Below are 26,994 nucleotides of genomic sequence, written 5' to 3' on the forward strand. Positions count from 1 at the left end.
TTCTCTTTTTTAATCATTAATTCAACAAAGCCCCCCCCATCAAGAGATTAAAATCCTTTTTATTACATACCATGAAAAAACATAATGACAATGTTTGCTTCTCAGGAAGGTAATTTCATTTTTATTCATGTTCCAGGGCGTGTTCAATAAAACATTTCTGGAAATTGGCACAAAACTGTCATGTTTACTCAACTTGAAAGGATTAGCTCTTTATGGTTGTTATTTCACCTTTTGTGGCTTATTCCAAAAGAAGAGTTTTTGTCTTACTATTAACAGTGCTTAGCTTCTTTTTACACTTTTGACAGTGAAAGGGACAATATAGTTCGGGTAAACAAAAATAGCGGTGTATGAGACAGAGGATGTTTACAGTGATTATAGCCAAGATTTGAGCCACGTGTCAATAGTTTTTGAGGAGGAAGAAACATTTGGAGGTGAAATAGAGAACTTGCAGAACATGGACTTTTAGCCTTAAGACATGGAGATGACGATTGGTCGCCTTCAAAACACAGAATGGTAAGTGGGAATGACTCTGGAGTTGCTTATCCTTCAATTATTGCTTTAAATCGGCTTCTTAATGAGTGCAATTGCTTTTTTTTAGCCTGTTAAATTGTATATGTGGCTAAATGTTCAAAGCCGTCACACACACTAAACATGTGGCTGTGAAAAGATGTTTATATAGCATACATACATACATACATACATATATACATACATAAAGCAAACAGCTTTTACCCACAGCCCATCAGGCTTCTCAGCAAAGCACTCACGCACGTCGCACACAACACACGCACACACTCATAGCACTTTATTATTTATTTATTTATTTATTTGTGTTATATATTGGTATTAATGTCTCTTCTGTTGTTGTTGCTTAATTTATTGGTATTTATGTTTCTTATGTTCTTATTCTTTCTTGTGTTTTCTTTCTTTTCTTGGGAGAATGAAAAGAATAAGAATTTCATTGCATAGCATAACTGCCTGTTTTACTATGCATATGACAATAAAACTCTTGAATCTTGAATAATGCTTTGCAGCCTTGTCGCTATTATGGGATAGTGCTTAGAAGACATGTAAACAAGACATGATTTACTCTCTTGTGCCAACTTTGACACAGTGGTCGTTCTTCCTTGTTTCGTGTACTGGTGGAATAGCATCCTTTTTCAAAATGCGTTTATAGTGCACTTTCAAATGTTTCTTGTAAAGGTGCTCCTTCATAGCAGCCAGCAGTGAAATGATCACTGCAAAGAACAGAACTCCAGGTGGGCGTTCATGTGTCTCTCGTTCTCTGCACTTGCTTCCTCTTAAACCTTTGTCTTTAACAAAACATACAAATAGTGTGAACATCCAGCAGCAACACAACATTTTGGCATGACTGCTATTTTGATGAAAAATATACTGAACCAAGTTGACCATCTACCTTTAGAAGTGTTTGTTTACTCTGCTTTAGATGCTTTAGCTTCTGGAAAGCTAGCTTGTCATGGATGGCGCCTACAACTATCCTGTAAATGTCATTTTTGCAAATGGAACAATGTAGAACATAATTACAAACAATATATAACATATTTAAGCAAAGTTGATGAATCATGTCAGGGACCCTTTAAGTTAATAATGACTTTGTGATGGTGACAGGTTGACCCTGCAACTGATCATTTCCATGACAATAGATCGTTACGTACGGCGACCACCAGCAAATGGCGAAAAAAACACGTGAGTAATTGATACAAGCCAAAAAATGTCTATTTTTTACCCAAATTCTCCTCCATTTTCAGATCAGCATTTCCAACAAAACAAAAGTGTTGTGTTTGAAAAAAAGTCGCATCCACACATGGTAAATAGTTGCATCCGTACGAGAATGCATCACTGAGTGACTAACAATGTAATACACAAGGACACCTACGTGTGGCGCTGTGGACAAGTGCACAGATGGAACCACATGACACTCCAAACCATAGAAGAAGAAAGACCGCATGCACATAAGCCCATTGTTTTCGGCTTTCCAAGACTTCCATCAAGACTGATGAGAAGTGGAATTATTTGTGCGAGTCATTATGGAGGATAAGACAAGAAAATATCAGGAGAATGTGGACTGGGGTGAGTCATGTTCGTCCAGATATTCAGACATGATGTTGGCAAAGCTCACTTCTGGTCACGTGACGGGGATGTCTCCCTCCCTCTGTAACTGGGTGTTTAACTTTCTCACAGGCAGGCCCCAGTCGGTTAGAGTCCACAATCGCACATCCAGCTCAAGAATTGTGAGCACTGGGACCCCACAGGGGTGTGTGCTGAGTCCGCTCCTCTACACGCTCTTCACCTACGATTGCGTGGCCTCCCAGAACAACACCAGCATCATTAAATTTGCGGATGACACTACAGTCATCGGACTGATCACTGGTGGTGTTGAAACATCATACAGAAGAGAGGTGGCGGACCTCATAGCTTGGTGTCGTGATAACAATCTCCATCTCAATACAGATAAGACTAAAGAGATGATCATCGACCCAAGAACAAGGGAAAAGGAGCCGCATAGACCCCTGTTTATTGATGAGACTGAGGTGGAGAGCGTGAAAACCTTCAAGTTCCTTGGCACACACATCAGCGAGGACCTCACATGGTCTCACAACACCCAACAAATTCTGAAGAAGTCCCAAAGGAGACTGTACTTCCTGAGAAGACTGAGGAAATTTGGCATGTCCACCACAATCCTGAGTTGCTTCTACAGATGCACTATGGAAAGTGTCCTTACCGCCTCCATCACTGTTTGGTACGGTAACTGTACAACACGCTTTTACCCACAGGCCATCAGGCTTCTCAACGAAGCACTCGCACACGCCGCACGCAACACAAGCACACACTCATAGCACTTTATTTATTTATTTATTTATTTGTATTATTTATTGTATTAATGTCTCTTCTGTTTTTGTTGCTTAATTTATTGGTATATATGTTTACTGTATGTGTTTATGTTTCTTATGTTCTTATTCTTTTTCTTGTGTTTTCTTTCTTTTCTTGGGAGAATGAACAGAATAAGATTTTCATTGCATAGTATAACTGCTGTTTTACTATGCACATAAACGAGAGGAATTAACTTGAATTTCTTTGGAGAAAGGTGTTTTATGAAAGTAAGTACATTGACTTGTATTCGTTTACAGCGCAGCCTTGACACATCCAATATGGCTCCGACGTTGACGTATCGCAGCAGTGGACAAAGCCACTCGATGCGCCTTCTATCTACTACGGGTTAGGGTAAGGTTTACTATGTCTATGGTGTTACCCAGCAAACAGTGGGATACAGTGAATATTTGGGAGTAATGCATGGATGTTAATGACACAGTTGATGCATTTTAGGGTTTTGCTGGGTATGCATTAGAGGTGCACTATAATTATTGGGTCAATAGGAGGGAATTATGATGTCCTATTGCAAATCCAATAACATTAAAAATAGCTCAGAAAAAGTAACTGTACTGCACGGGTGAACAAATCAAGCGCTCCTTTTTTCTCCTGATTTTGATGTCAACTTCCCGAGCTCACTTGTAAACTAACATTCACTTTAAGAGAAAGACATTTGGCGTACTAGTTGTGCCGACTGCTCTGCAATGAGGGTTTGCCAGAGAGTCACACCAGCTACTTGGAGCGTGTGCCCGAATACACTGCACCTTGCTAGGCCACAGCAGGTGGCTCCTCACCCTCTATACTCTGGTTCTCCTGGTAGTAGTGATGTAGTAGTCATGTCATCATATTTCATTAGAACTAATCAATCAAATCCACATTTGTTTCGGTCCTTCTTAACCCCCAGGTGTGCACAAACTACACTTACATGTAAAAAAGTAGATATAAAAACGTTATCGGTATCATATCGGTCCAGAAAGTTACCAGTATCGGTTTGAAAAAAAAAAGATATCGTGCATTTCTAGTGTGCATGTATTTGGTAGTCGAGTAATGCAAGTGAGGTTGTGACTTTCTGGCTTTTAACTGAGTGCTGTTCATGTTTTGTGTGTCACTGCAAAGAGTTGTGTGTCTGAATGGATGGAGCTTGTGAGGGAAGACACATGTGGATGTAGCATATGAACAGGTGGAAAGTATTATTATAGTTAGCGTAGCCATTTGTGATGCGTGATGAAGAGTGCAGGCGGGTGATGTAACAGGTGGTTACAGGTGATTTGTTCAGTCTCTGCAGGATCGCAAAACAGAAGAACAAAAACAAAAAAAACACGACGTACTTGATGAAGTCACATCATCCTCATGGCAACAGAGGTGAGGACTGCCCCATTTCTGGCCTTCGAATACTTCATGTTTAAATAGAAATCCTAAAATGGTCCATCCTCTGGCTGCTTATAGGACGCCGTACTCCTGGAGAGACTTGAACAGCACCGTGTCCTTAATGTCGCTGAACACCTTACGGATGTTGTTGGTGTCGGTGGCGCAGGTAAAGTGCTGGTAGACCTTCTTCTTCTCCTCCCTCTTGTCCACGTTGTTGGCCTGCAGCTCGTACATCTTCGAGATGTATATTTTGGCATCCTCCGCGTCTTGACTCCTACCTGGAATTGGGTTGGGTGATGGGATGGGGCGGAACAAGATGCATGTGGGTCAGGTGGCTAAGACAGGTGATGATGACATGAAGAGAAAGACATACAGGTGGTTACCTACAAGTTCCTTTCTAGACGGTGATGTCACAACATAAAAGATTCCCAAATGAACTCATAAGTCACATGAAGAATGAAGAATAAGACACAAGAATAAAACACAATCATTTTCATGAATAAGTCATTGGGTGTTTGGAGCTACTATTACATTTTGATACTTGAAAAAGTGATTTCTTTTTTTTTTGCATGCTTGTCACACTTAAATGTTTCAGATGATAAAACAGATGTAAATATTAGTCAATGACAACACAACTCAACACTTTATGCACTTTTTAAATGAAACTTTTTATTATTAAGGGAGAAAAACAATCCAAAGGTACATGTCCCTGTGTGAAAAAGTGATTGCCCTCCCCATTAAAATATAATTTAGATGCATTGAGGTCTATCAGTGTGGAAAAGTTTCTAAAGCCTTTTCTAAAGCTTTGGGACTCCAGCAAACCACCGTGAGAGCCATTATCCTTACCAGGAGTGGCCGGCAAACCAAAATGACCCCAAGAGTGCAGCGACGACTCATCCGAGAGGTCACAAAAAAACCCACAACAACATCCAAAGAACCGCAGGCCTCACTTGCCTCAGTTAAGGTCAGTGTTCATGACTCCACCATAAGAAAGACACTGGGCAAAAAGTTCCAAGACCAAAACCACTGCTGAACAAAAACAACATTAAGGCTCGTCTCAATTTTGCCAGAAAACATCTTGATGATCCCCAAGACCTTTGGGAAAATACTCTGTGGTCTGACCAGACAAAAGATGAACTTTCTGGAAGGTGTGTGTCTCTCAGATCAGATCTCACATCATAGCAACAGTAAAATGTGGTGGTGGTAGTGTCATGGTCTTCAGGACCTGGAAGACTTGCTGTGATAAATGGAAGCATGAGTTGTGCTGAAGGAGAATGTTGGTGACCTCAAGCTGAAAGCAACTTGGGTTCTGCAGCAGGACAAAGATCCAAAACACACCAGCAAGTCCACCTCTGAATGGATGAAGACTTTGGAGTGGTCTAGTCCAAGTCCTGACCTGAATCCTATTGAGATGCTGTGGCATGACCTTCAAAAGGAAAAGCCTCCAATGTGGCTGAATGACAACAATTGTGCAAAATTCCTCCCCAGCGCTGGAAGAGACTCATTGCAAGTTATCACAAACGCTTGATTGCAGTTGTTGCTGCTAAGGGGGGCCAACCACTTATTAGCTTTAGGGGGCAATCACTTTTCCACACAGGGACATGTAGCTTTGGATTATTTTCTCCCTTAATTATAAAAAGTTTCATTTAAAAACTGCATGTTGTGTTGTCATTGACTAACATTTACTTTTGTTTGATTATCTGAAACATTGAAGTGTGACAAACATGCAAAAAATAAGAAATCAGGAAGGGGGCAAACACTTTCTCACACCACTGTAAGTGATGGACATAGTAATATTCCGATGAGTGAAATGAGGTTCTTGGGATAAACACAAGATGTGCAATATGCATCCAAACAAAATTAGTTGTGCAGAAGTTAGGGCACCCCTGTCATTTTGTTTCTTGGAGTACCTCCATCTATCTCACTCTGGTTATTTGGAACACAAAATGGCTTTGGTGAGCTCATTAGGCCTTGTTTTTCTCTTTGAATCTCCTGTGAAGACGGGTAACATCAAAACAGCTGTCACATGACCTGAAAATGAAGATTGTTCAACATCATGGTTTACGGGAAAGTGACAAAAAGCAATCTAAGAGATTTCAGCTGTGAACAACACCACGAGGAAATGGGCGAGCACAAACGCAGTTATTGTTAAGGACAGATGTGGTAGGCCAGGAAAAATACCAGACAGGTAAAGACAACCACAGACCACTTCCAGACAACTACAACATCAACTTGCTGTACATTGCTTGCATTGCTCAACAGATAGAGGCTATAGGAAGCATCCAGAAGCTCTTATATTTGTTGGGGTGGCCACAATTTTTGCCCCTGTCTAAATTTGATTTGATGTATGTTTCACATCTTGTGTTCATCCAATAAACCTCAAATCACCACAGCCATTAGTTTGGTGTCAGATGGCATCCAGAAAGAGAATGAAATAAAAACAAACACAAAGACGATGAATTGTCCGCCTTCGTGAGCAGCGCCGCTTTTACCCGTGAAACCTGGGAAGTATTTCTTCAGGTCAGACGTTTGTATTTTGTCTGCCAGGATGTCGGTCTTGTTGAGGAAGAGTATGATGGAGGTGCTGTGGAACCACGGCGAATGGATGGTGGTATAGAACAACGCCAGGCTCTCCTCCATGCGGTTCTGAGAGACACACAGATGTGCAAGTCAACTTCCAGGAGTCGTTGAAGGATATTACATTACATTTCATTCAGGCTGCTCAGGAAGTGTTGGCCTTGGGGAAGAGTGACACTTGCTGGCAGACAGGTGAAGTGACACTGAGATGGACACCGCATGGACGAAAAGTATTGGGATACCAGGCCCATTACAACTGGAGAAAGCTGAGGTTTAAAGCACTGGGGAGGGTGGGGGGGGGGGGGGGGGGGCTGGGTTAACAGGAGGGACCATACTTCAAAAATGTCTTCCAGGTTGTCTCTTAGTGTCTTCATTCTTGCTTGAATGGTGTGTTATAGATGAATATTTTGGGCCGCACGGTGGTCTAGTGGTTAGCATGTTGGCCAATACAGGAACAGCCTAGAGATCGGGAAGACCTGGGTTGGATTCTCCCCTGGGCATTTCTGTGTGGAGTTTGCATGTTCTCCCCGTGTGCGTGTGGGTTTTCTCCGGGTACTCCAGCTTCCTCCCACATTCCCAAAAACATGCAGGTGAGGTTAATTGGCGACTCTAAATTGTCCATAGGTATGAATGTGAGTGTGAATGGCTGTTTGTCTAGATGTGCCCTGCGATTGGCTGGCGACCAGTCGACCGGGGTGTACCCCTCCTGTCGCCCGAAGTCAGCTGGGATAGGCTCCAGCATGCCCCCGCGGAATAGAAAAGCGGTATAGAAAATGGATGGATGTATAGATGAATATTTATCAAACATCATTTCTAGCAATAGTTATCGCCCCAGAGTGTTATTTAGCACCATTAATTCTGTTATTAACCCTGTCACTGCTGTTTTTAATGATGTATCTGAACACACATGTAGTACACTTCAACAATTTTTTATGGATAAGGTTGCAACAGTCAGACAATCCATCCCAAAGGTCTCATCTGCTAGTCTGCCTGACTCCCCTGTAAAGCACACTTTTGACAACTTTGAGCCAATCTCCACTCTCTTCTTAAAAAAGCAGTCCAACAGTTAAACCCCACCAACTGCCCTCTAGACGTTCTCTCTGCAAGGATAATGAAGGAGGTTATAGATACTATTGGTCCCAGCCTTCTTCTATTTATGAACAGCTGCTTCAGGCTGGGTATTGTCCCCACTGCCCTTAAGCAAGCTGTAGTTAGACCACTTCTTAAAAAAACGAACCTAGACCCATCAAGTCTATCCAACTTGCGTCCAATCTCACATCTGCCCTTTCTGTCCAAGGTCATGGAGAAACTTGTCCTCTCACAACTCTAGTCATATCTGTCTATCCATAATATTGCTAACAAATTTCAATCTGGCTTTAGAACCCGTCACAGCACAGAATCCGCGTTATTGAAAGTACACAATGACATCCTCACAGCCCTTGATGCTAAAAACTCTGTTGTGCTGGTGCTTTTAGACCTTACAGCCGCTTTTGATACTGTGGACCACTCAGTCTTCATCTCCCGCCTTCAACACTGTGCTGGCCTACGCGGCTCTGTGCTGAAATGGTTCATGTCATATCTCACCAACAGGACTTTTTCAGTAATGATTCATGACTTCTCCTCTATAACCGCTCCCCTCTCTTCTGGCGTGCCCCAGGGTTCCATCCTTGGGCCTACCTTGTTTTCACTATACATCCATAATCACAATAATAAAGATGAAAGTTGCATTTCCGTATGTAGTTTGAGACGTCTGTTCGCCACTTCATCTTTGCCGCGGGAGAGCAACAGTGAATCAAATGTAAGCTGACTGAGGTCATATGACATCTACAAAGTGACGTTTATGCGATCGACCCAAACTATGTTCGCGATCGATGTCATGGGCACCCCTGATTTTGTGCATGTTAGAACTAGTCCAAAAAAATCAGATCTAGGCATGCATACTTCGACAAGCCGTGTAAATCCAGCCTGAGTGTGTTTGTGTGTGTGTGTGTGTGTGTGTTTGTTTGGCACAAACTTACAATGACTTCTCGCTCTTCCAGCACTTGGTCGTACTCGCTGAGGGAGGCCAGAAAGATGAGCGAGGTGACGTTTTCAAAGCAGTGGATCCATTTTCGACGCTCCGACTTCTGGCCGCCAACGTCCACAATCCTGTGCGGGAAACCCAAGGAGCAGAAGAGGGGAAAAACTGAGCAAGAGCATTCCACATTTTAATTTTAAAAAAGCACAACGTTGCATTGAAGAGTTTCAAGTGCATTTTTCCAATCCTATCCTTTATCATATTCTATCTTACCCTTTATCCTATCTATCTATCCATCTATCCTTTATCCTATCCTATCCTTTATCCTATCTATCTATCATCTATCCTTTATCCTATCCTATCCTTTATCCTATCTATCTATCAATCATCTATCCTTTATCCTATCCTATCTATCGATCATCTATCCTTTATCATATCCTATCCTTTATCCTATCTATCTATCCATCTATCCTTTATCCTATCTTACCCTTTATCTTATCTATCTATCCATCTATCCTTTATCCTATCCTATCCTTTATCCTATCTATCTATCATCTATCCTTTATCCTATCCTATCCTTTATCCTATCTATCTATCTATCATCTATCCTTTATCCTATCCTTTATCCTATCTATCTATCCATCTATCCTTTATCCTATCCTATCCTTTATCCTATCTATCTATCCATCTATCCTTTATCCTATCCTATCCTTTATCCTTTCTATCTATCTAGCTATCCTTTATCCTATCCTATCCTATCCTTTATCCTTTCTATCTATCTAGCTATCCTTTATCCTATCCTATCCTATCCTATCCTTTATCCTTTCTATCTATCTAGCTATCCTTTATCCTATCCTATCCTATCCTATCCTTTATCCTATCTACTGTATCTATCCATCTATCCTTTATCCTATCCTATCTATCTATCATCTATCCTTTATCCAATCCTATCCTTTATCCTTTCAATCTATCCATCTATCCTTTATCCTATCCTATCTATCTATCATCTATCCTTTATCCTATCCTATCCTTTATCCTATCAATCTATCAATCTATCAATCAATCTATCAATCTATCAATCTATCAATCTATCTATCTATCTATCTATCTATCCTATCCTTTATCCTATCTATCCATCTACAGTATCCTTTATCTTATCGTGTCTATCCTTTTATCCTATCCTATCCTTTATCCTATCACATCCTTGATCCTATCTATTAATAAGGTTTTCATTTCCTTTGTTCATCCGTCAGGCTGCAGTCATTAGGTAGGCAATAACCTATTCAACCCTTCAGTATAGCCTCACAGCAAAGTTTGGCCCCATAAAATATTCCCCCAAACAGTTGTCAATATTGACCACAAATAGTATATTTATTTCTGTCCCAAATAAATGTATATTCATCACAATCAAAACTATTTTTTTTTGTTTTTAGGTGATTTTTTAGTGATGCATGCGATGATAAAACAGAATAACAAAGCAATGGCCATGGCGTCACTGGTTTTTGAATTCCAAAACAAATCCAATTCAGAAATAGTGTCGAACTATCTCACGCGTGTGTGTCTTTTCATTTCAAATAAAAATATACTTGTATTGATCCCACACTGGCTATTTTTTTTGCTATTTTATTGTTCATTTTGGACATTCAACACACTCACGCAGTACATTACAACAGAGAGACACTTTTGAACATCAGCAGGGTTCACCATGAACTTTCATTTAGCCTCTCAGACTTTGCCTTTCTTCTGCGCCGGGAGAACGCAGCAGCCTGCGGGCCTGGTGAGCTGAATACCCGGCGAGCAAAGCATCCGAGGCGTAAACGAGGCAAGCGAGCCGGCCTGCATGCTAGGCTAAAAGCTAGAGCGACGAGGCCACCGCTACCAAGCCTGCTGCTAGCCAACGTCCGCTCTCTTGAAAACAAGATGGACGAACTTCGAGCAAGGATTACAGCTCAACGTGAGATCAGGGAATGCTGTGTCCTCACCTTCACAGAAACCTGGCTGACGGAGGATATACCGGACTCGGCGATCCAGTTGGAATCGTTTGCTGCTTACCGGGGAGATCGGACTTTAGCGTCTGGTAAACACAGAGGTGGCGGCGTCTGTGTTTACGTAAACAAACGGTGGTGCACAGACGGACAGACGATGGAAAAGCACTGCTCGCAGGACATTGAGCTGCTGATGGTGAAATGCAGACCTTTTTATTTGCCTCGTGAGTTTAGCGCTGTGTATTTAACTGCTGTTTACATCCCACCACGAGCTAACACTGCTAATGCACTAGGCCTCCTGCATGACATCATTGATAAACACGAGACCAAACACCCAGACGCTGTATTCATTATATCTGGCGATTTCAACCACTGTAACCTCAGGACTGTCCTCCCCAAATATTACCAGCATGTGAGCTTTCCCACAAGGGAAAATAACATCCTGGACCAAGTCTACTGCAACATGAAAGGTGCTTTGAAGGCTGTTCCAAGACCCCACTTTGGAAAGGCCGACCACATCTCTATATTCCTTTATCCAACATACAGACAACTTCTTAAAAAAGCTCCCCCTGTACGTACAGCAGTTAAAGTGTGGAATGAAGAAACTGATCAAGTACTTCAGGACTGCTTTGGCTGCACAAACTGGGATGTGTTTAAAACTGCAGCGGGGAGGGAAGATTGTACTGTTGATTTGGATGAATATGCTTCTGCTGTTACTGGCTACATTAGCACATGTATAGAGACTGTTACCACCACCAAGTATTACAGAAAATACCCTAACCAAAAACAGTGGATGAACTGTGATGTAAGGGCTAAGCTACGTGCTCGTTCGACTGCATTTGTCATGGGCACCGCTGAGGACTACAAAAAGGCCAGATATGACCTGAGGAGGTCCATACGGGAGGCCAAAAGACAGTACAGACAGAAGCTGGAGGGCTACTATTCCACCTCAGACCCTCGGCGCATGTGGGCGGGGCTCCAGCACATCACAGACTATCGACAGCGGAGTAGCGTAGCCACGTCCAGCCAAACCACACTTCCAGATGAGCTGAACGAGTTCTATGCCCGCTTTGACACCCAAACTCCTGATGAGCAGAGAGGGTGGCTGAACCTGGGGAGCACACAGGACTCACCACTCATGGTGACATCAGCTGATGTGCGCAGGGTTCTAAACAAAACAAACCCACGAAAAGCAGCAGGGCCAGACAACATCTCAGGACGTGCACTTCGGGTTTGCTCATCAGAGCTAGCTGATGTGCTTGCTGACATATTTAACCTGTCGCTTGCACAAGCATCTGTACCGACCTGCTTTAAGTCCACCACCATAGTGCCCGTACCCAAGAAGAGCAACGTGACCTGCTTGAATGACTATCGCCCTATAGCACTCACTACTATTGTTATGAAGTGCTTTGAAAGATTAGTCATGACCCACATCAAAAAGAGCATCCCGGCGGCAACTGTGGACCCTCTACAGTTTGCATATCGCCAGAACCGGTCCACGGATGATGCAGTCAACACTGCCATCCACACAGCCCTTTCTCACCTACAGGGCCAGGACACATATGTCAGAATGCTATTTATAGACTATAGCTCTATAGCCCACAAACTCACAAATAAGCTCCTCACACTTGGCCTGTCTCCCTCCCTCTGTAACTGGGTGTTTAACTTTCTCACAGGCAGGCCCCAGTCAGTCAGAGTCCACAACCGCACATCCAGCTCAAGAATTGTGAGCACTGGGACCCCACAGGGGTGTGTGCTGAGTCCACTCCTCTACACGCTCTTCACCTACGATTGCGTGGCCTCCCAGAACAACACCAGCATCATTAAATTTGCGGATGACACTACAGTCATCGGACTGATCACTGGTGGTGTTGAAACATCATACAGAAGAGAGGTGGCGGACCTCATAGCTTGGTGTCGTGATAACAATCTCCTTCTCAATACAGAGAAGACTAAAGAGATGATCATCGACCCAAGAACAAGGGAAAAGGAGCCGCATAGACCCCTGTTTATTGATGAGACTGAGGTGGAGAGGGTGAAAACCTTCAAGTTCCTTGGCACACACATCAGCGAGGACCTCACCTGGTCTCACAACACCCAACAAATTATGAAGAAGTCCCAAAGGAGACTGTACTTCCTGAGAAGACTGAGGAAATTTGGCATGTCCACCACAATCCTGAGTTGCTTCTACAGATGCACTATGGAAAGTGTCCTTAGCGCCTCCATCACTGTTTGGTACGGTAACTGTACAACACGTGATAGGAAGGCACTCCAGCGGGTGATCAAGACCTCACAGAACATTGTTGGGGAGCCCTCCCCTCACTGCAAGACATTTATAAAACTAGAGTCCTACGCAGAACACACAACCTCATCAAGGACAGCACACATCCACAACACTCATTATTCACACTCCTACCGTCAGGCAGACGCTACAGGAGTTTGAAGTCCAGGACCACAAGGCTGGCAAACAGCTTTTACCCACAGGCCATCAGGCTTCTCAACGAAGCACTCACACACGCCACACGCAACACACACACACACTCATATCACTTTATTTATTTATTTATTTATTTATTTGTATTATTTATTTGTATTAATGTCTCTTCTGTTGTGGTTGCTTAATTTATTGGTATATATGTTTATGTGTTTGTTTCTTATGTTCTTATTCTTTTTTGTGTTTTCTTTCTTTTCTTGGGAGAATGAACAGAATAAGATTTTCATTGCATGGTATAACTGCTGTTTTACTATGCACATGACAATAAAACTCTTGAATCTTGAATCTTGAATTCTACTTGTTGCTCTTTGCATCGTATCTATAGTTCTACATTGTCATTTCCTATCCTATTTGAGCGCTGGTTATCCAGACTTGCTGATCCTGAAAAGTTTCTATCCGGATCAGATTGATCCAATCCAATCCGTTCTTTCAAAAGTAAAATGGATTACGTGATCATGGATAACAAAAAAAAGTATTACCAAATGCAGAACAATTAAAAAAAAACGGGCCTTTTACATGATCATCCTTTATTCTATCCTTCACCCTATCCTATCCTATCCTATCCTATCCTATCCTATCCTATCCTATCCTATCCTATCCTATCCGTTATCCATCCATTTTCTTCCGCTTATCCGGGTCCGGATCACGGGGGCAGCAGTCTCAGTAGGGAAGTCCAGACTTCTCGGTCCTCGGCCACCTCCTCCAGTTCCACCGGGAGGACACCAAGACATTCCCAGGCCAAATGTGAGACATAATCCCTCCAGCGTGTCCTAGGGAGGCATCCTGGAGGCATCCAGACTAGATGCCTGAGCCGCCTCAACTGGCTCCTCTCCATGTGAAGGAGCAGCAACTTGTATCTTATTCTTTATCCTATCTTGTTCTTTATCCTATCCTATCCTTGATTCTATTATCCTATCCTTTATCCTATCCTATCCTGTCCTATCCTTTATCCTATCCTATCCTATTCTATCATTCATCCTATCCTATCTTTTATCATATCTTATCCAGTCCTTTATCCTATCCTGTCATATTCTTTATCCTATCCTATTGTTTATCCAATCTTATCTTTTATCACAGCTTATCCTATTCTTTATCTTTTCCTGTCCTATTCTTTATCCTATCCTAATGTTTATCCTATCCTATCTTTTATCATATCTTATCCTATCCTTTATCCTTTCCTGTCCTATTCTTTATCCTAGCCTATCCTGTCTTTTATCCTATCCTGTCATATTCTTTATTTTATCCTATTGTTAATCCTATCCTATCATTTATCCTATCCTATCCTTTGTCCTGTCCTATCCTTTGTTCCTATCCTGTCCTTTGTCCTATCCTGTCCTTTGCTACAACTTCTTCCTGTTGTCGATAGTGTTTCTTACCTTCTTTATCAAACGTATTTCTTTAGAGTCACAGTGACTTTTTTGCAGCCATACTCAATGAAAACAGCACAGACTTTACAACACTCAAAAATACACAGTGCACTTCCTCATCTGCCCAGGGCGAACAGTGCTTAGTCAGAGCAAGAAACTGAAGGTCTAGACAGAAACTGAATTGTTGATCGTTCTGTGTGTGTTCTACCAACAAATACATAACAACACCGACATAACACGTAATAAGGATGATTAAAGAATTCCCTGGCTGAAACCTGGAATCTGTCTATAGTGTCCTCACTGTAAAAGAAGCACTATGCATTCTTCACAAGCTGAGTCACCAACGCGTGGCTGCTTTGTTTGGGCACTTGATTTCATGGAATGATACTCGGCAAACAGACTAGTTTGTTGGCCGTACAATAACCCAGACAGTGTATGAAAACCAAGACATATTTCTGGCAATAATTGTTGTCCAAAACCCAATCCAATGAAGCCGGGTGCATGAAAATGGAGGTCCCACTATATAACACATATCATCAACACACCATAAGTTCAATCAATTCGGATGAACTTGATTTACAATTGTTGTAAGTGGTGTTGTTGTCCCTTCTCTCATTTGCTGCACCAGGACAGCCCCCCACAACTGCTGCACTGAACAGGACTGTGTGCCCAGGCTCCTGAGTGTGTTCTAATTCTTCATCCTTTGGGCTATTTTGACACCTAGAAACTGTTTTAACCTGAAACCTGAAAACTTGCATCATATGCCTCCTTTAAAGCATCTGCAACATGCTTGAGTGTCATTATGCGCACCATGAGGATGTGTCACATGGAATCAGCCCAGGGGAGCCTTGTGTTGAGGTAAACAGAAACCTGATCCTGTTTCACTGGAGCGGGCTTTAGCAGGCAAAACCTTTGACATGTCTGACAGGTGAACAGTGCACAAACGCAATGCCAGTCATACATGGCCTGATGTTAGCAACCTGAGTGTGATCCTGCTGATGGTGAAGGAGTAGTCGTGTATGCCCGTGGTCGGGAATCGGACCCTCAGCACATCCTGTTCTGTGGGGATGTAGTCTGGCGCGGCGATGCGCTCCAGATTGTTCATGTAGCTGAAACACAAAGAGAGGAACATATCAGAAAGGGGCTTGCGAGCACACCTGCAGTGACAATATCGCCATATGTGCAAAACAAACATAAGTGACAGAAGATACATGATGAATTAGCAATCATTAAAAATGATTAAAACCCCACGAAGGGAGCGTAGGCGGTCCGTATCGCACTGTGTGCAGAACACGGCTTTATGGCTGTAATGCTGTTTGCCTTTGCCACTTATCAGGCGCAGAGACTTTGATGACTAAGCTGCTCTGCAAACAGGAAGAACAGGCGCCGTCTGAAGGCTGCTGCATCTCCGAGCTAAGTTTTTACTCAACATTCATGTGAAAGTGAGCCATCAGCATGTGGATGAAGGCTGGGAATGACTTGATACAGTCTGAAAGGACCAAGATTCAAGATTCAAGATTGAAGAGTTTTATTGTCATGTGCATGGTAAAACAGCAGTTCTACTATGCAATGACATTCTTATTCTGTTCATTCTCCCAAGAAAAGAAAGAAAACACAAGAAAAAGAATAAGAACATAAGAAACATAAACATATATACCAATAAATTAAGCAACAACAACAGAAGAAACATTAATACAGATAAATAATACATATAAATGAATAAATAAGTAAATAAATAAAAGTGCTATGAGTGTGTGCATGTGTTGCGTGCGGCGTGTGTGAGTGCTTCGTTGCACGCAACACACGCAGTGGCTAGTGGCTGGATCCCAGAGCATGTGGGAGTTACATCCGCTAGACGCGTTAAAAAAAGTACACCAGGAAATGTAATATGACAGGTTTAACTTGACTTTTTTTTTTTTTCCGCTATTGATTTTCTTTTCAGAAAGTTTCTTGCTCACTGATTGAGATTTGAATTCTTTTTTCTTCTTTACCTTCATTTTTAAAATGACTAAAATCACGAGAAAAATCTGTAAAACAATTGCCTAAAGGTCAGCCATGGCTGTCCATAGTTAACTCATAATTAATCACAATTAATAGCAATTAATCACAGATAGAAAGAAGTTTTTATCTGTAATAAGTGGGGATGTAAATCTTTTTGTGTCAATGATTCGAGACGCATCCAGATACACGAGTTAAGATACAATCAAAAAAACATATTTTAAAAACAGAACGATTAGTTATGATTTGATACAGTGCACAAACGATACGATTCAATTCAATATGACTGAAAGGTTACATTTGTTCATGTAGACATGAATCTTCCATTGTAAAATAAGGAAGCCAATTGTATAGAAGTGTTATTCTTAAGGTATTTTCAAATGTGTAAAAGAGCGTACCATATCCCCAATCAGGCAGGGGTCCCCAACCACCGGGCCACCGCAAACGTTCAGCCGCAATGATTAAAAAAAGAAAAAACACACATAAAAATATTGGTAAATGACTTAAATTTGATGTAAAAGGATATCAATTTTGGAAACATGGGCCATTGTTTTATTCAAAAAATAACATATCGTTACAAATCCCCCAGCTTTTGCATGTTTAATGCAAGTGGCGACTTGTCCCACTTTGTTGGACGGTCCTTGAACGCACCATGTAACTTTGTCCCACGCTGCACAGATAGACTACTATACTGTATTTTTATCCTTTTTCTTTCACCTCATATTTGCTCCCAAAGGCTGATCCTATGTGGGAATGCATAAAGGTAAGATTTTGTGAGCTTATTGAGTGCTAATGTGCATATTTGTTCTCTGCAAAACAAAGTCCAGGCTGGTACTGGTGGATGGTGGCTCTGGATTCATTTAATGCTTTTAATTTGTTGTTTTACACAATACATGTATACATGCACGTATGTTTTGCTGAAGTGCTGAAAAACTTTCCTGGTAACTAGCTAGCACGCTGCTAATGCTATTTACATCCGTTCTTAGTGACACAAGCCCCTGAATAGCTGTCCTCGGCTAAGCCTGCCAGTAAATAGCAGCTCCTAGCCCACATTTTAGCTCGCACAACAAAGCCAAAAATCAGCCGAGAGACAGCTCAGATCTAAAAAACACTCGTGAATGAAGGCCAAGGTACCACAATACAGTGGCAACAGAATTAAAAAAAAATACCAGCAGTGCGTCACTCTTCTCTCTGGCAGTCGCCGTCCTCGGCGACAAGTCAACTCCCAGCGACAGTAGATCCAAATAACTTTGGTCGTGTTGCGAGAGCCATCTGCCAGGGCTTTGAAGCTAAACTGACCAAGCAAAATAGCCTTTTCTTTCTCCATTTCTTATCAATATTTCTTCCCGCTTGTGGCTCCACAGCGTTTCCTGAAACTATGGTGTGGGCTGAGGGTCAAACAGGACATGTGCACATTAATCGCGTGTCAAGAAAAATGGTGCCGTTAAAGGAAATGTGTCAAGAATGTACGTTTTGCAGTGTTGGATTTTAAGGAGGGTCTAAGTAGAGCTTCAAAATGCAAAAAGATGAAATGGGAGTGAGACAAAAAAGCTATTTATTTTTAAAGAAGCATTATAGTGAAATAGGCTGTTCATCAGCTGATCAAAAATGTTGGTAAAAATGTGGATTGAATGTGACTTAGTGTCAGGTATTCATGATCTCTTGATGGCAAAGGCACAAAAGCTTTCTGTCTTTTAAGGTGGTGGGATTGTTGAGCTGCATAAGCAAGCGCGTCGTTGCTGCTGAGGTTGGACACAGTAAGACAGTCGTTTCAAACTTCAAACATCCTGAGGCTCATGGAGCAAAAAAGTCAAATGGTAGACCCAAAAAAATGAGGCGGAGGATCCCATTGGCTGTCTGTCAAGACACGGGACTATCCTCAGCCCAAAGGAAGGTTGTTACTGGTGGTTTTTAGGCAGAAAAAGGCTCTTCAAAGGCCTCGTTTCTGGTTTCAAGACCGGCTGTGTATTGTGGTGCAAAAGTGTTATTATTACTGGATTCTTTGACTGGTTCCTTTGTTTTGAAGGTCTGACTTTATCGGGTACAGGACCCGATTGTGGCCGAGCGGTGCTGCTCTGGCAGAACCAGAGAGGATTTCGTTTTTGGTCCAGGGAAAAAATTAGAACAGGAGGGCGCCAGTGAAAAATGTTCAAATGGTGTTCCAAGCCCAACACAAAGTGATTTCCAGCAAACATTGTGTTGGGATGCAACACGGGTCAACACGGGCCAAGAAAGAACGTGAGTATATAAATATATACTCAATATAAGGGGATGTTGTGATTTCAGATGAAAAAACGTGTACTCACTACTCTGTGGAGTCCAAGAGTTGGTACTCGCAGCGTCGGCTGTAGCAGACCCGGATACCCGAGTCGGCCCAGAGGCAGCGTATGGCGTTCACGGAGCCTCGCTCCAGCTGGGTGATCTGCGCCGTGTTGACATCCTGGAGCCAGGTAGCGTAGATCTGGAGGGTCCAAGGGGATTGATTCTGCTTATAATGGACCAGCAAACCAGGCCCAGGCTGTGTGTGTGTGTGTGTGTGTGTGTGTGTGTGTGTGTGTGTGTGTGGATACATTCGGGTCAGTCATTCAATGTGGGCGTCGGCCCGCATGGCGTAATCCCACCATAGCCGTGTTTGTGTTTGCGTACCTCGTTCTCGGGGTTGGAGTAGGGAATCCTGAGTGTGCTCATGGCTCCGGTCATGGCCTTCATGGCGGTCAGGATGTTCTGGAAGATGCATTTAGCGAAGCCTCTCCTGTCCTCCTCCGAAAAGCCCCGTCCGTGGATGATCCTCATCTGGCGGATGAATGTGGTTTTTCCACTCTCTCCAGTTCCTGAGTGGGGTTCAGTTGGGAGATTGTGACAATTTGTACTTCCTGATCCAAACTGCCAGTCAAGCCCAAATCCAAGTTTTAAATTTTTACGCTGCGCACATTATGGAAATGGAGCCTTGTTGGTGCTTCTTGGAGGTTTTTTCAGATGCCTTTATAGGCAGAATAGATGCACCCCATTACGTGCTTTCTTATCTGCCTTTTTTGATCTGTTTTTACATCTTTAGAAGGCGCCGAAAAGAGAAAAACATGTGTGTTCATGTCTCACATAAGGATTGAGGATGATGGGCAACATTCCAAACAGAGTGCACTTTTCCTTTAAGTCTATCAAGTTCTGGTCCATTTCTAAAAAGCGTCAACATACACCACATTTGTATGTTGAAAAGAGAGAAAAACAGTTAGCATGAGGGAGCTAACGATGCACTTATTTCCACTACAAAGCCCGCTAAAAAAAGCTCCAACGAGGTTTTCTGGTTTCTCTCCATGCTGCAAGCATGCAGTAACAGGTACATTCATGATTCCACGTAATACTTACAGTATTTCCATCATTTTAAACATGAGTGGAACCGCTTTCCTGGGTGCACTGATTTGGCATAGCAACATAGATAGCGGCTAATGCTACTTGCATCATAGAGCTACAGCAGCATAGAAAGCACGTGTCTGTTTGCTACTACTAATCATGGCAGACTGACCACTGCTTTTGGACAAATGAGGATCCAGAACCTTATCGTTTTCAGCCTGAACATACGGAGGACGAGCTACAGGTTTTAGAAGCAGAGCCTGCAAGAAGACAAAGTGAAACTCGGTAGCAGAGAGGGGGCAGAGAGTCAGGACCGGCATTGGTGGTGTAAATGTGGTGCTTGTGCTTCAGTGTTTGAGCTGCACTGATTGGTGGCACACAGTGTTAGCAAGGATGGAAAGGCTTGGTGTGTATGGCAAGGAGGACACTGCTCCAAGAGACTGCATCACAACCAAGGAAGAACTGTTAGCACTAACTAATCCTGCAGTGGTGGAAGAGGCCGGGTTCACCAACTGCTGCCTGGAAGTCACGCTAGGGCTCCACCAACGTACCAACGTACTCTCACGTCCAAAGTCTCCTTAAAGAAGGCGTGTCATCTTCTGGAGGTTTCACCAGTGATCCATGTTCTCTTCAAAAAGTAAGTCAAATATGTTTTTGTCTAAATGAAGGTGGTTTTATGTTTTCTTTTTTCATATCATATAGCCATTAGCAGGGGTGCGGCCAGGGATTCTGGGCCCCATGAAAAAAAAACCCAGAAGTTCCCTCCTCCTTTATTAACTCATTCAATACCAAAGACGTCTTTTGCGTGTTTTTTTGGGCACTTTTTTTCTGCCTTTCGAGCAGCTTGCAAATGTGTCTTGGAGATCAATAAAGCATCAATCTATCAATAAGATATAAGAGGTGGTGACGCAACTGCACACGACGGTGCAGTTTCCAGCAGTTTTAAGCCGTAAAAACGGCCACAAGGGGGCAGAAGTGCATTTGATGAGAGCTCGGCATGGATGTTTTGCATGTAAGCACACACTCGACAGCAAGGAGGAAGTGGAAGAGCGTGGAGGAGTGTGGCGTGCAGAAGGTTACGCATTGTGGGGACATTTTAACGCATGCACACACACACACACACGCCCTTGCGTGCACGTGCACGCACACACATAGTTGAGTTACAAATGTGAAAATGGTAAATAGTTGATGGTGTTATATTTGTAAATAAACAGTTATTTTGATGTAAAACAAGCCTTTTTTATGTTGTGGTGTAGTTGTTTTAATATTTGAGCTGCCACAAAAGCACAAAATATTTGTGTCAAAGTGAAAGTTATGCTTGAAATGTATCTTTTCACAAAAAGCTTTAGTGGGGAACTGATATTTTCCTGAAACTTACCGATGTTCTACTGCTGATTACAAAAAAAAAAAAATTATTAGTAGCTACCTATTTTTTGGGCCCCCTGGCAGTCAGGGGACCTTGGAATTGTCCTGACTTTTCCCTCTTATGTGGCAGCCCTGCCCAATAGCGCTCATCATAAATACATTGAAAAATGTACCGTATAGTTAATCCATGTGATTGATATCGGTATCGGCTGATTTCACTCGTGGATGATCGGTACTGCAGCATCCCTGCTGTGCACACAAACGCTAAGCTGTTTTATGTGGAGCATTTTGTTGTCTTACTGCAGCCAAAATGAACCAAAGCGTGGCGTTACGCCCCTAACGCTGAACATCGTGTTTCTATGAACAGGAAATGTTCATCGTCCAATGAGAATGGGGGCGGTGGGTGTAAAATACTTTCAATCGATCAAAGCCTGCCATCGGTTGGGGTGTTTGAGTGCACGGAAGGTCTATCCATGCTGATGCGCAGCACAACAAAGACACGTTCAGTAAAGTACAAGTAGTCAATGTTCAATCCGGTTTGACCCCCCCCGGACCGCAGCTTATCTGCAGCGCCATCGTCGCGCTGAAGCTATCAAGCGAGCTGTAAAAGGAGGCCCGTGGGTTTCTGAGCCCAGCCTCTCTCTGGTCTGGTCGGTTTAGACGAGCGCGCCGATGCCCGAGCCATTCTTGGCATTCTCGCACGCGGACACATGCTTGACATAGTTGTGTATTCTGCGTCGGGTCACCAAACAGGCCGGGCGGAGTGTTGCATCAGCTTGATGGTGTTACTCATTTGTGTGCCGCATGGTTCGCACGCGGCCGCCCCGGGCGGAAGTGGCGCAAGCACTCACCCAACAGGAGGATTTTGATCTCCCGCCGCTCCCTCTTCTTCTGCTGCTTGAGGATCCGCTCGATCTCTCTGTTCACGGCCATCTTCCTCTGCTCCTCCTCCGAGAGGCAGCACGTGCACATGCGCTGGTAAAGGTCCATGTCCCCGAACACCTGCGGTTCAACCAGGTAGCATGCCGTTACTCATACTGCAATCCCACAACGCCCTGGATGGAAGCACTTGTTACTTCTTATCTGGTACTGCACCTTCGATGACGCCAATGGCTTTACTCCTAATCCATATCATGCCAATCACCTTGGCCCCGTTTAAACCTTCACCTTGACCTCTGTCAAACTGGAACTACGTCCCTTTGCTTTGATCACAAACAATCAATCCAGCAGGACTGCTAACTAAATGTTAGTAAATCTTATCTTACACATGACTTCTTATGGGGAAAAAATAATGATTTGTTTTTTTTGCACAGTTCAGTTTTAGTGATTAGGAATACAGCTGTCCCTCGCTTTATCGTGGTTTCACAAAAAACAAGTCATTCGCAAATGATGGCTGTGTCATGGTTGACTTTGGCCTATCATTAGTCCAAAAATACTGGATAGAAGGACACTGGGCATCAGTCTCATGTTATGAGACGTGGCCTTAGATTATGTTACCACGGCCAAGACAGTCACGCCATTGAGATTGAGTCAAGCAAAAGTTTCTGCTCTCATTCCGTGTGGAAGTGGTAAGTTTTTAGCTTCTTCATTCTTCCCCACTCTGTTTGAAACACAACTCTTAAGTTTAAAATAAGTAAATCAGAGAGGCTAACTAGTTAGCTCACTAGCTTGCTATGCTAGCGGCGGCTGTCTCTTGTATCCCTGCAGTGATCCCCGTCGCCTCTGCAAAGTGATGTAAACAAAGAGTAAGAAGTGTAAAAGTGACTATAGGGGTGTTCCATGTCTACAGGGCTCTAATAATGTTTTAAAAAATGGGTTTTAGAAGGTCATAAACAAGTTTTCTATGCTTTAACTATGAAAATATTCTGTTTATTTATATTCAATCCTACTTTGCGTGAATTCACTTATAGTGGTCAAGTCTGGAACCAACTACCCCTCATGAAGGAGGGACGACTGTACAGAGTAAGTCTTATGTGCATCTATTCTTTAGCATATCACACTGATATGCACTATTTACAGGACGTTTCCTTTTATTTGAAGTATAAAACTAAGAACATGAATTCCTGATGCTCTTCAAGGCAGCGCTTGATGAACAACGACAGGACGGTGTTGGTCAAGGTTGCTTGTTCGACGCATGACAGCCAAACGGAACACAAACACAGCAACACGAATCATAAATACACTGGAAGAGAAGAGATAACACACAGGGCAACTACCAATACTACACAACTTTTACACTAAATATTTACAATATTTGCCATCTATACACACTAGGTCCCCAACTTACGAACATCCGACTAGCGAACACTCGTGGATACGAACACAAGCCGACTGGTCTATATTTTATTTTATTTTGCCTTCTATTCGCTCCATCAGTATTTCTACTGCTACTGTACATGCTTGACCAGTAGAGGGCACTGTGACACTGCTAATGGGACCAACACAGGAAGCCTTAGACTGGGGAGATACAGTGTAAAGCTAAATGGAAAGCTAAATTGTACAACCCGGACAGAGCGTGTGATTAAAGTTTATGAAGAGTTAATAGGCCTGCTTAATTCTACACCACCCACAGAACACTACCTCTTTTAGAAGAGTCTAACCACCACCACCATTTGTCCTTTTTTCAATATCTCCTCCTCCTCCACCACAACGACGTATGCTGGACCACTCCTCTTCAAAGGTAAATAACATTTTTCATTACGTATTATTATATCACTTTTATTATTGTTTTTTTCATTAATGATCCTGGTTTAATATTACTACTGCATCCAAACTCATGTTTACATACATACACATATACTGTATATGTATACACGTACATGTAGTACCTATATCATTGGTAGTACTACCTTTTCCCCTACTTAAGAACAATTCAACATAAGAACGGTCGTCTGGAACCAATTGTGTTCGTTAGTTGGGGACTTAGTGTATACAGTATATACGGTATACCTGTATAGTAATAATGTATTTACACGTGTTACGTAAGCTGATCAGACCATCATAGCTGTTCCAGGCAATTACGACGGAGTATTAAAATGATCTGACATGTCAGAAATTCTTGTAAATTGACAATATTTTTTGCTCGTAAATTTATCATTTTCTTCTCGGAAATTTGCAACTTTTTTGCTCATAAATGTATGCCTTCTCATAAATTTTCAACTGATTTTCTTGTAAATTCATTCGTTTTTCTTGGAAATTTACAAAAAATTTTGCTCATAAATTTACAATTTACAACCTAACAGTACAACTCTTCTTGTTGTAAATTTAAGATTTTTTCTTGTAAATTGACAACATTTTTGTGCGTAAATGTACGACTTTTTTCTGATAAATTTACGACTTTTTTTGCTCGTAAATTTATGACCTTCTCATAAATTTTCAGCTGTTTTACGTGTAAATTAATTTTTTTTCTTGTAAATTAGCAATATTTTTTGCTCATAAATTTATGACTTTTTTGCTCGTAAATGTACAACTGTATTTCTCGTACATTTATGAGTTTTTTCTTGTAAATTTACAAAAAAAAAAATGTCCTCGTAAATTTACACCTTTTTTTGCTCATAAATTTATGTTACATTTTAAATTTAGGACTTTATTCTCATAAATTAACAACTTTATTCTCATAAATTTGCAACTTTATTCTCATAATATTTTCTCGTTAATTTACAACTTTATTCTTGTAAATTTCCAACTTTTTTCTCATAAATTTACCACTTTTTTCTCAACAATTTACAACTTTACTCTTGTAAATTTACAACTTTTTTCTCTGACTTTATTCTCGTAAATTCACAACTTTTTTCTCATAAATTTATGACTTTATTCTCATAAATTTACGACTTTTTGCTCATAAATATATGACTTATTTCTCATACATTTTTGCTCATAAATGTATGACTTCTTTGCTCGTAAATTTACAACTGTTTTCCTTGTAAATGTACGACCTTTTTTTTCATGTACAACTGTTTTTCTTGGAAATTTAAGATTTTTATTTTTATTTTTTGTGAGTAAATTTCTGACTTTTTTACCTGTAACTTTCCAGCTGTTTTCTTGTAAATGTACAAATTTTTTCTCTCAAATTTTTTGACTATTTTTTCTTGTTAAAGTAGGACTTTTTCGCTTGTGAATTTAATACTTTTTTTCTGGAACTCTCTGATTTTTTCTTCCAACGTGGCCCCAATGCTCAGTGGTACTTACAGTGCAAGTGTTGCTCCCTGCCGGTGGCAGAGCCACGTGGTCACTCTCCATCGGCCATCTAGACAACTGAGGTACCAACTTATTGCCACTCCTTTGTGAGGAATGGTCTCACCCTGGCCACCCCAACAAAACACTTGTGGTTCCGCCACTGCTCGCTGCTGTTAAAAAGGTGTGTCTGCTGTGAAAACCGCATATACTCTACTCCAGGGGTCACCAAGGTTCTTCCTTGTGAGAGCTACTTTTACAAAATGAAAATGGCCAAGAGCTACTCATTTTTGTAACATTTATTTTCAGAGCTTATTTTAAACCCAAACAAAGCGAATATGCTTGTTTTACCAGAACATGAACAAAATGCTGGTGTCCACAACTCACATGTTGTATTTCACAATGCATTTCTTTCTACTGTTCTTTCATTATTAACTGAACACCTGAATGAAAAGCAGGCTTGGGGCACCTCATGTGGTCGTGGGGGCTACCTGGTGCCCACGGGCACCACGTTGGTGACCCCTGGTCTACTCTAACTACTTTTCTACTTCATGTTATTAGACATGATTAGTTAGGAGCTGAGATCACATTGGTTACACTTGTATTATTATTGTTATTATTATTATTATTATTATTATCATTGTGTAAAGTATGTTTTAAGTTATGTTTACCTGACTAATTCATGAATAAACGCCACCGGAACCACTAAATTCAGTTTCCTTTACCTTAAATCAGAGCTTCACACTCCCGGTTCCAGTCGCTCCTTTCCGCGGTCCATTTCCTCCCAGCAGCTGCCCGGTCCACTGCGCCCGCGTCCGGCGGCAAAGCGACGTCATGAGACAAACACGTCCCTTTTTTTTCCTCCGATGCTCACACGACGAACCAACCTGCTGCTCGGGAAAGTCCACCGCGCCTACGCAGGAATGTTCCGCGTCTTCGGTTCCAAGCAAGCAAGCAGCAAGTGGAATGTGCTCAAGGCGACGGCAACGCGGCGGGTCAAGCGCAAGTGGCGCCGGAAGTCACACGATCCGGGCCTTCCAAATAACAGCATCCACAGCGTGTGAGCGGAAACGCTGACTGTTTATCAAATGAGTTTCAAATAATTGTGCATGTGCATGTCAACATCTTTATGAGCATACGGCTAATAAATACATCCAAATTCAGATCGCCAAATGTGAAAAATGATATGCATAATGCTGCTTTACCGCCTCCTAAAAGATAGAAAGAGCGCAGACATACACTCCAGCTTTGTTGGGGATGAGAGACGGACGACGTAAATGAAAAGCAAACACGAAGAAGCACATGTTTATATGCTGACACAAAGCTTTTTTCACTAATCATTTCTTTCTGTGCATCAGAATATCGACCAAAAAGAGGCCAAATGACGAGTGCCTTACTGGAGTAATGTGTTTG

The 26,994-nt window shown here is 42.1% G+C and overlaps 1 protein-coding gene across 3 annotated transcripts; it reads right to left on the reverse strand.

The window, feature by feature from the left end:
* Position 1: 1 nt before the first annotated feature.
* On the reverse strand, positions 2-26,548 carry LOC129188600 (guanine nucleotide-binding protein subunit alpha-11-like). 3 transcript variants are annotated; one of them, XM_054789367.1, is made up of 8 exons: positions 26,307-26,545; positions 22,260-22,410; positions 19,342-19,526; positions 19,002-19,156; positions 15,678-15,806; positions 8,853-8,982; positions 6,750-6,903; positions 3-4,535 (listed from the first exon to the last, which is right to left on the reverse strand). In XM_054789367.1, the coding sequence occupies exons 2-8, from the start codon at positions 22,396-22,398 to the stop codon at positions 4,330-4,332; spliced, it is 1,098 nt and encodes a 365-aa protein (XP_054645342.1). In that variant the 5' UTR covers positions 22,399-22,410; positions 26,307-26,545; the 3' UTR covers positions 3-4,329. The 3 variants fall into 3 exon arrangements, with proteins under 3 accessions (XP_054645343.1, XP_054645342.1, XP_054645344.1); XM_054789369.1 differs by having other exon boundaries at positions 4,444-4,592; positions 26,307-26,547; XM_054789368.1 differs by lacking the exon at positions 6,750-6,903 and having other exon boundaries at positions 2-4,535; positions 26,307-26,548.
* Between the last annotated feature and the right edge of the window lie 446 nt (positions 26,549-26,994).

This window comes from Dunckerocampus dactyliophorus, chromosome 10 (assembly GCF_027744805.1).
Source record: "Dunckerocampus dactyliophorus isolate RoL2022-P2 chromosome 10, RoL_Ddac_1.1, whole genome shotgun sequence".
In the NCBI taxonomy this organism is placed as follows: domain Eukaryota; kingdom Metazoa; phylum Chordata; class Actinopteri; order Syngnathiformes; family Syngnathidae; genus Dunckerocampus; species Dunckerocampus dactyliophorus.

What these genes read in the sequence shown, in the direction of transcription:
- LOC129188600 (XM_054789367.1), bottom strand. Translation starts at nt 22,398, where the DNA reads ATGGACCTTTACCAGCGCATGTGCACGTGCTGCCTCTCGGAGGAGGAG. An exon ending in ACTCCAACCCCGAGAACGAG is followed by an intron (nt 19,157 to 19,341) that starts GTACGCAAACAC and finishes TGGACCCTCCAG; the next exon opens with ATCTACGCTACCTGGCTCCA. An exon ending in ATACTTCCCAGGTTTCACGG is followed by an intron (nt 4,536 to 6,749) that starts GTAAAAGCGGCG and finishes ACCCAATTCCAG; the next exon opens with GTAGGAGTCAAGACGCGGAG.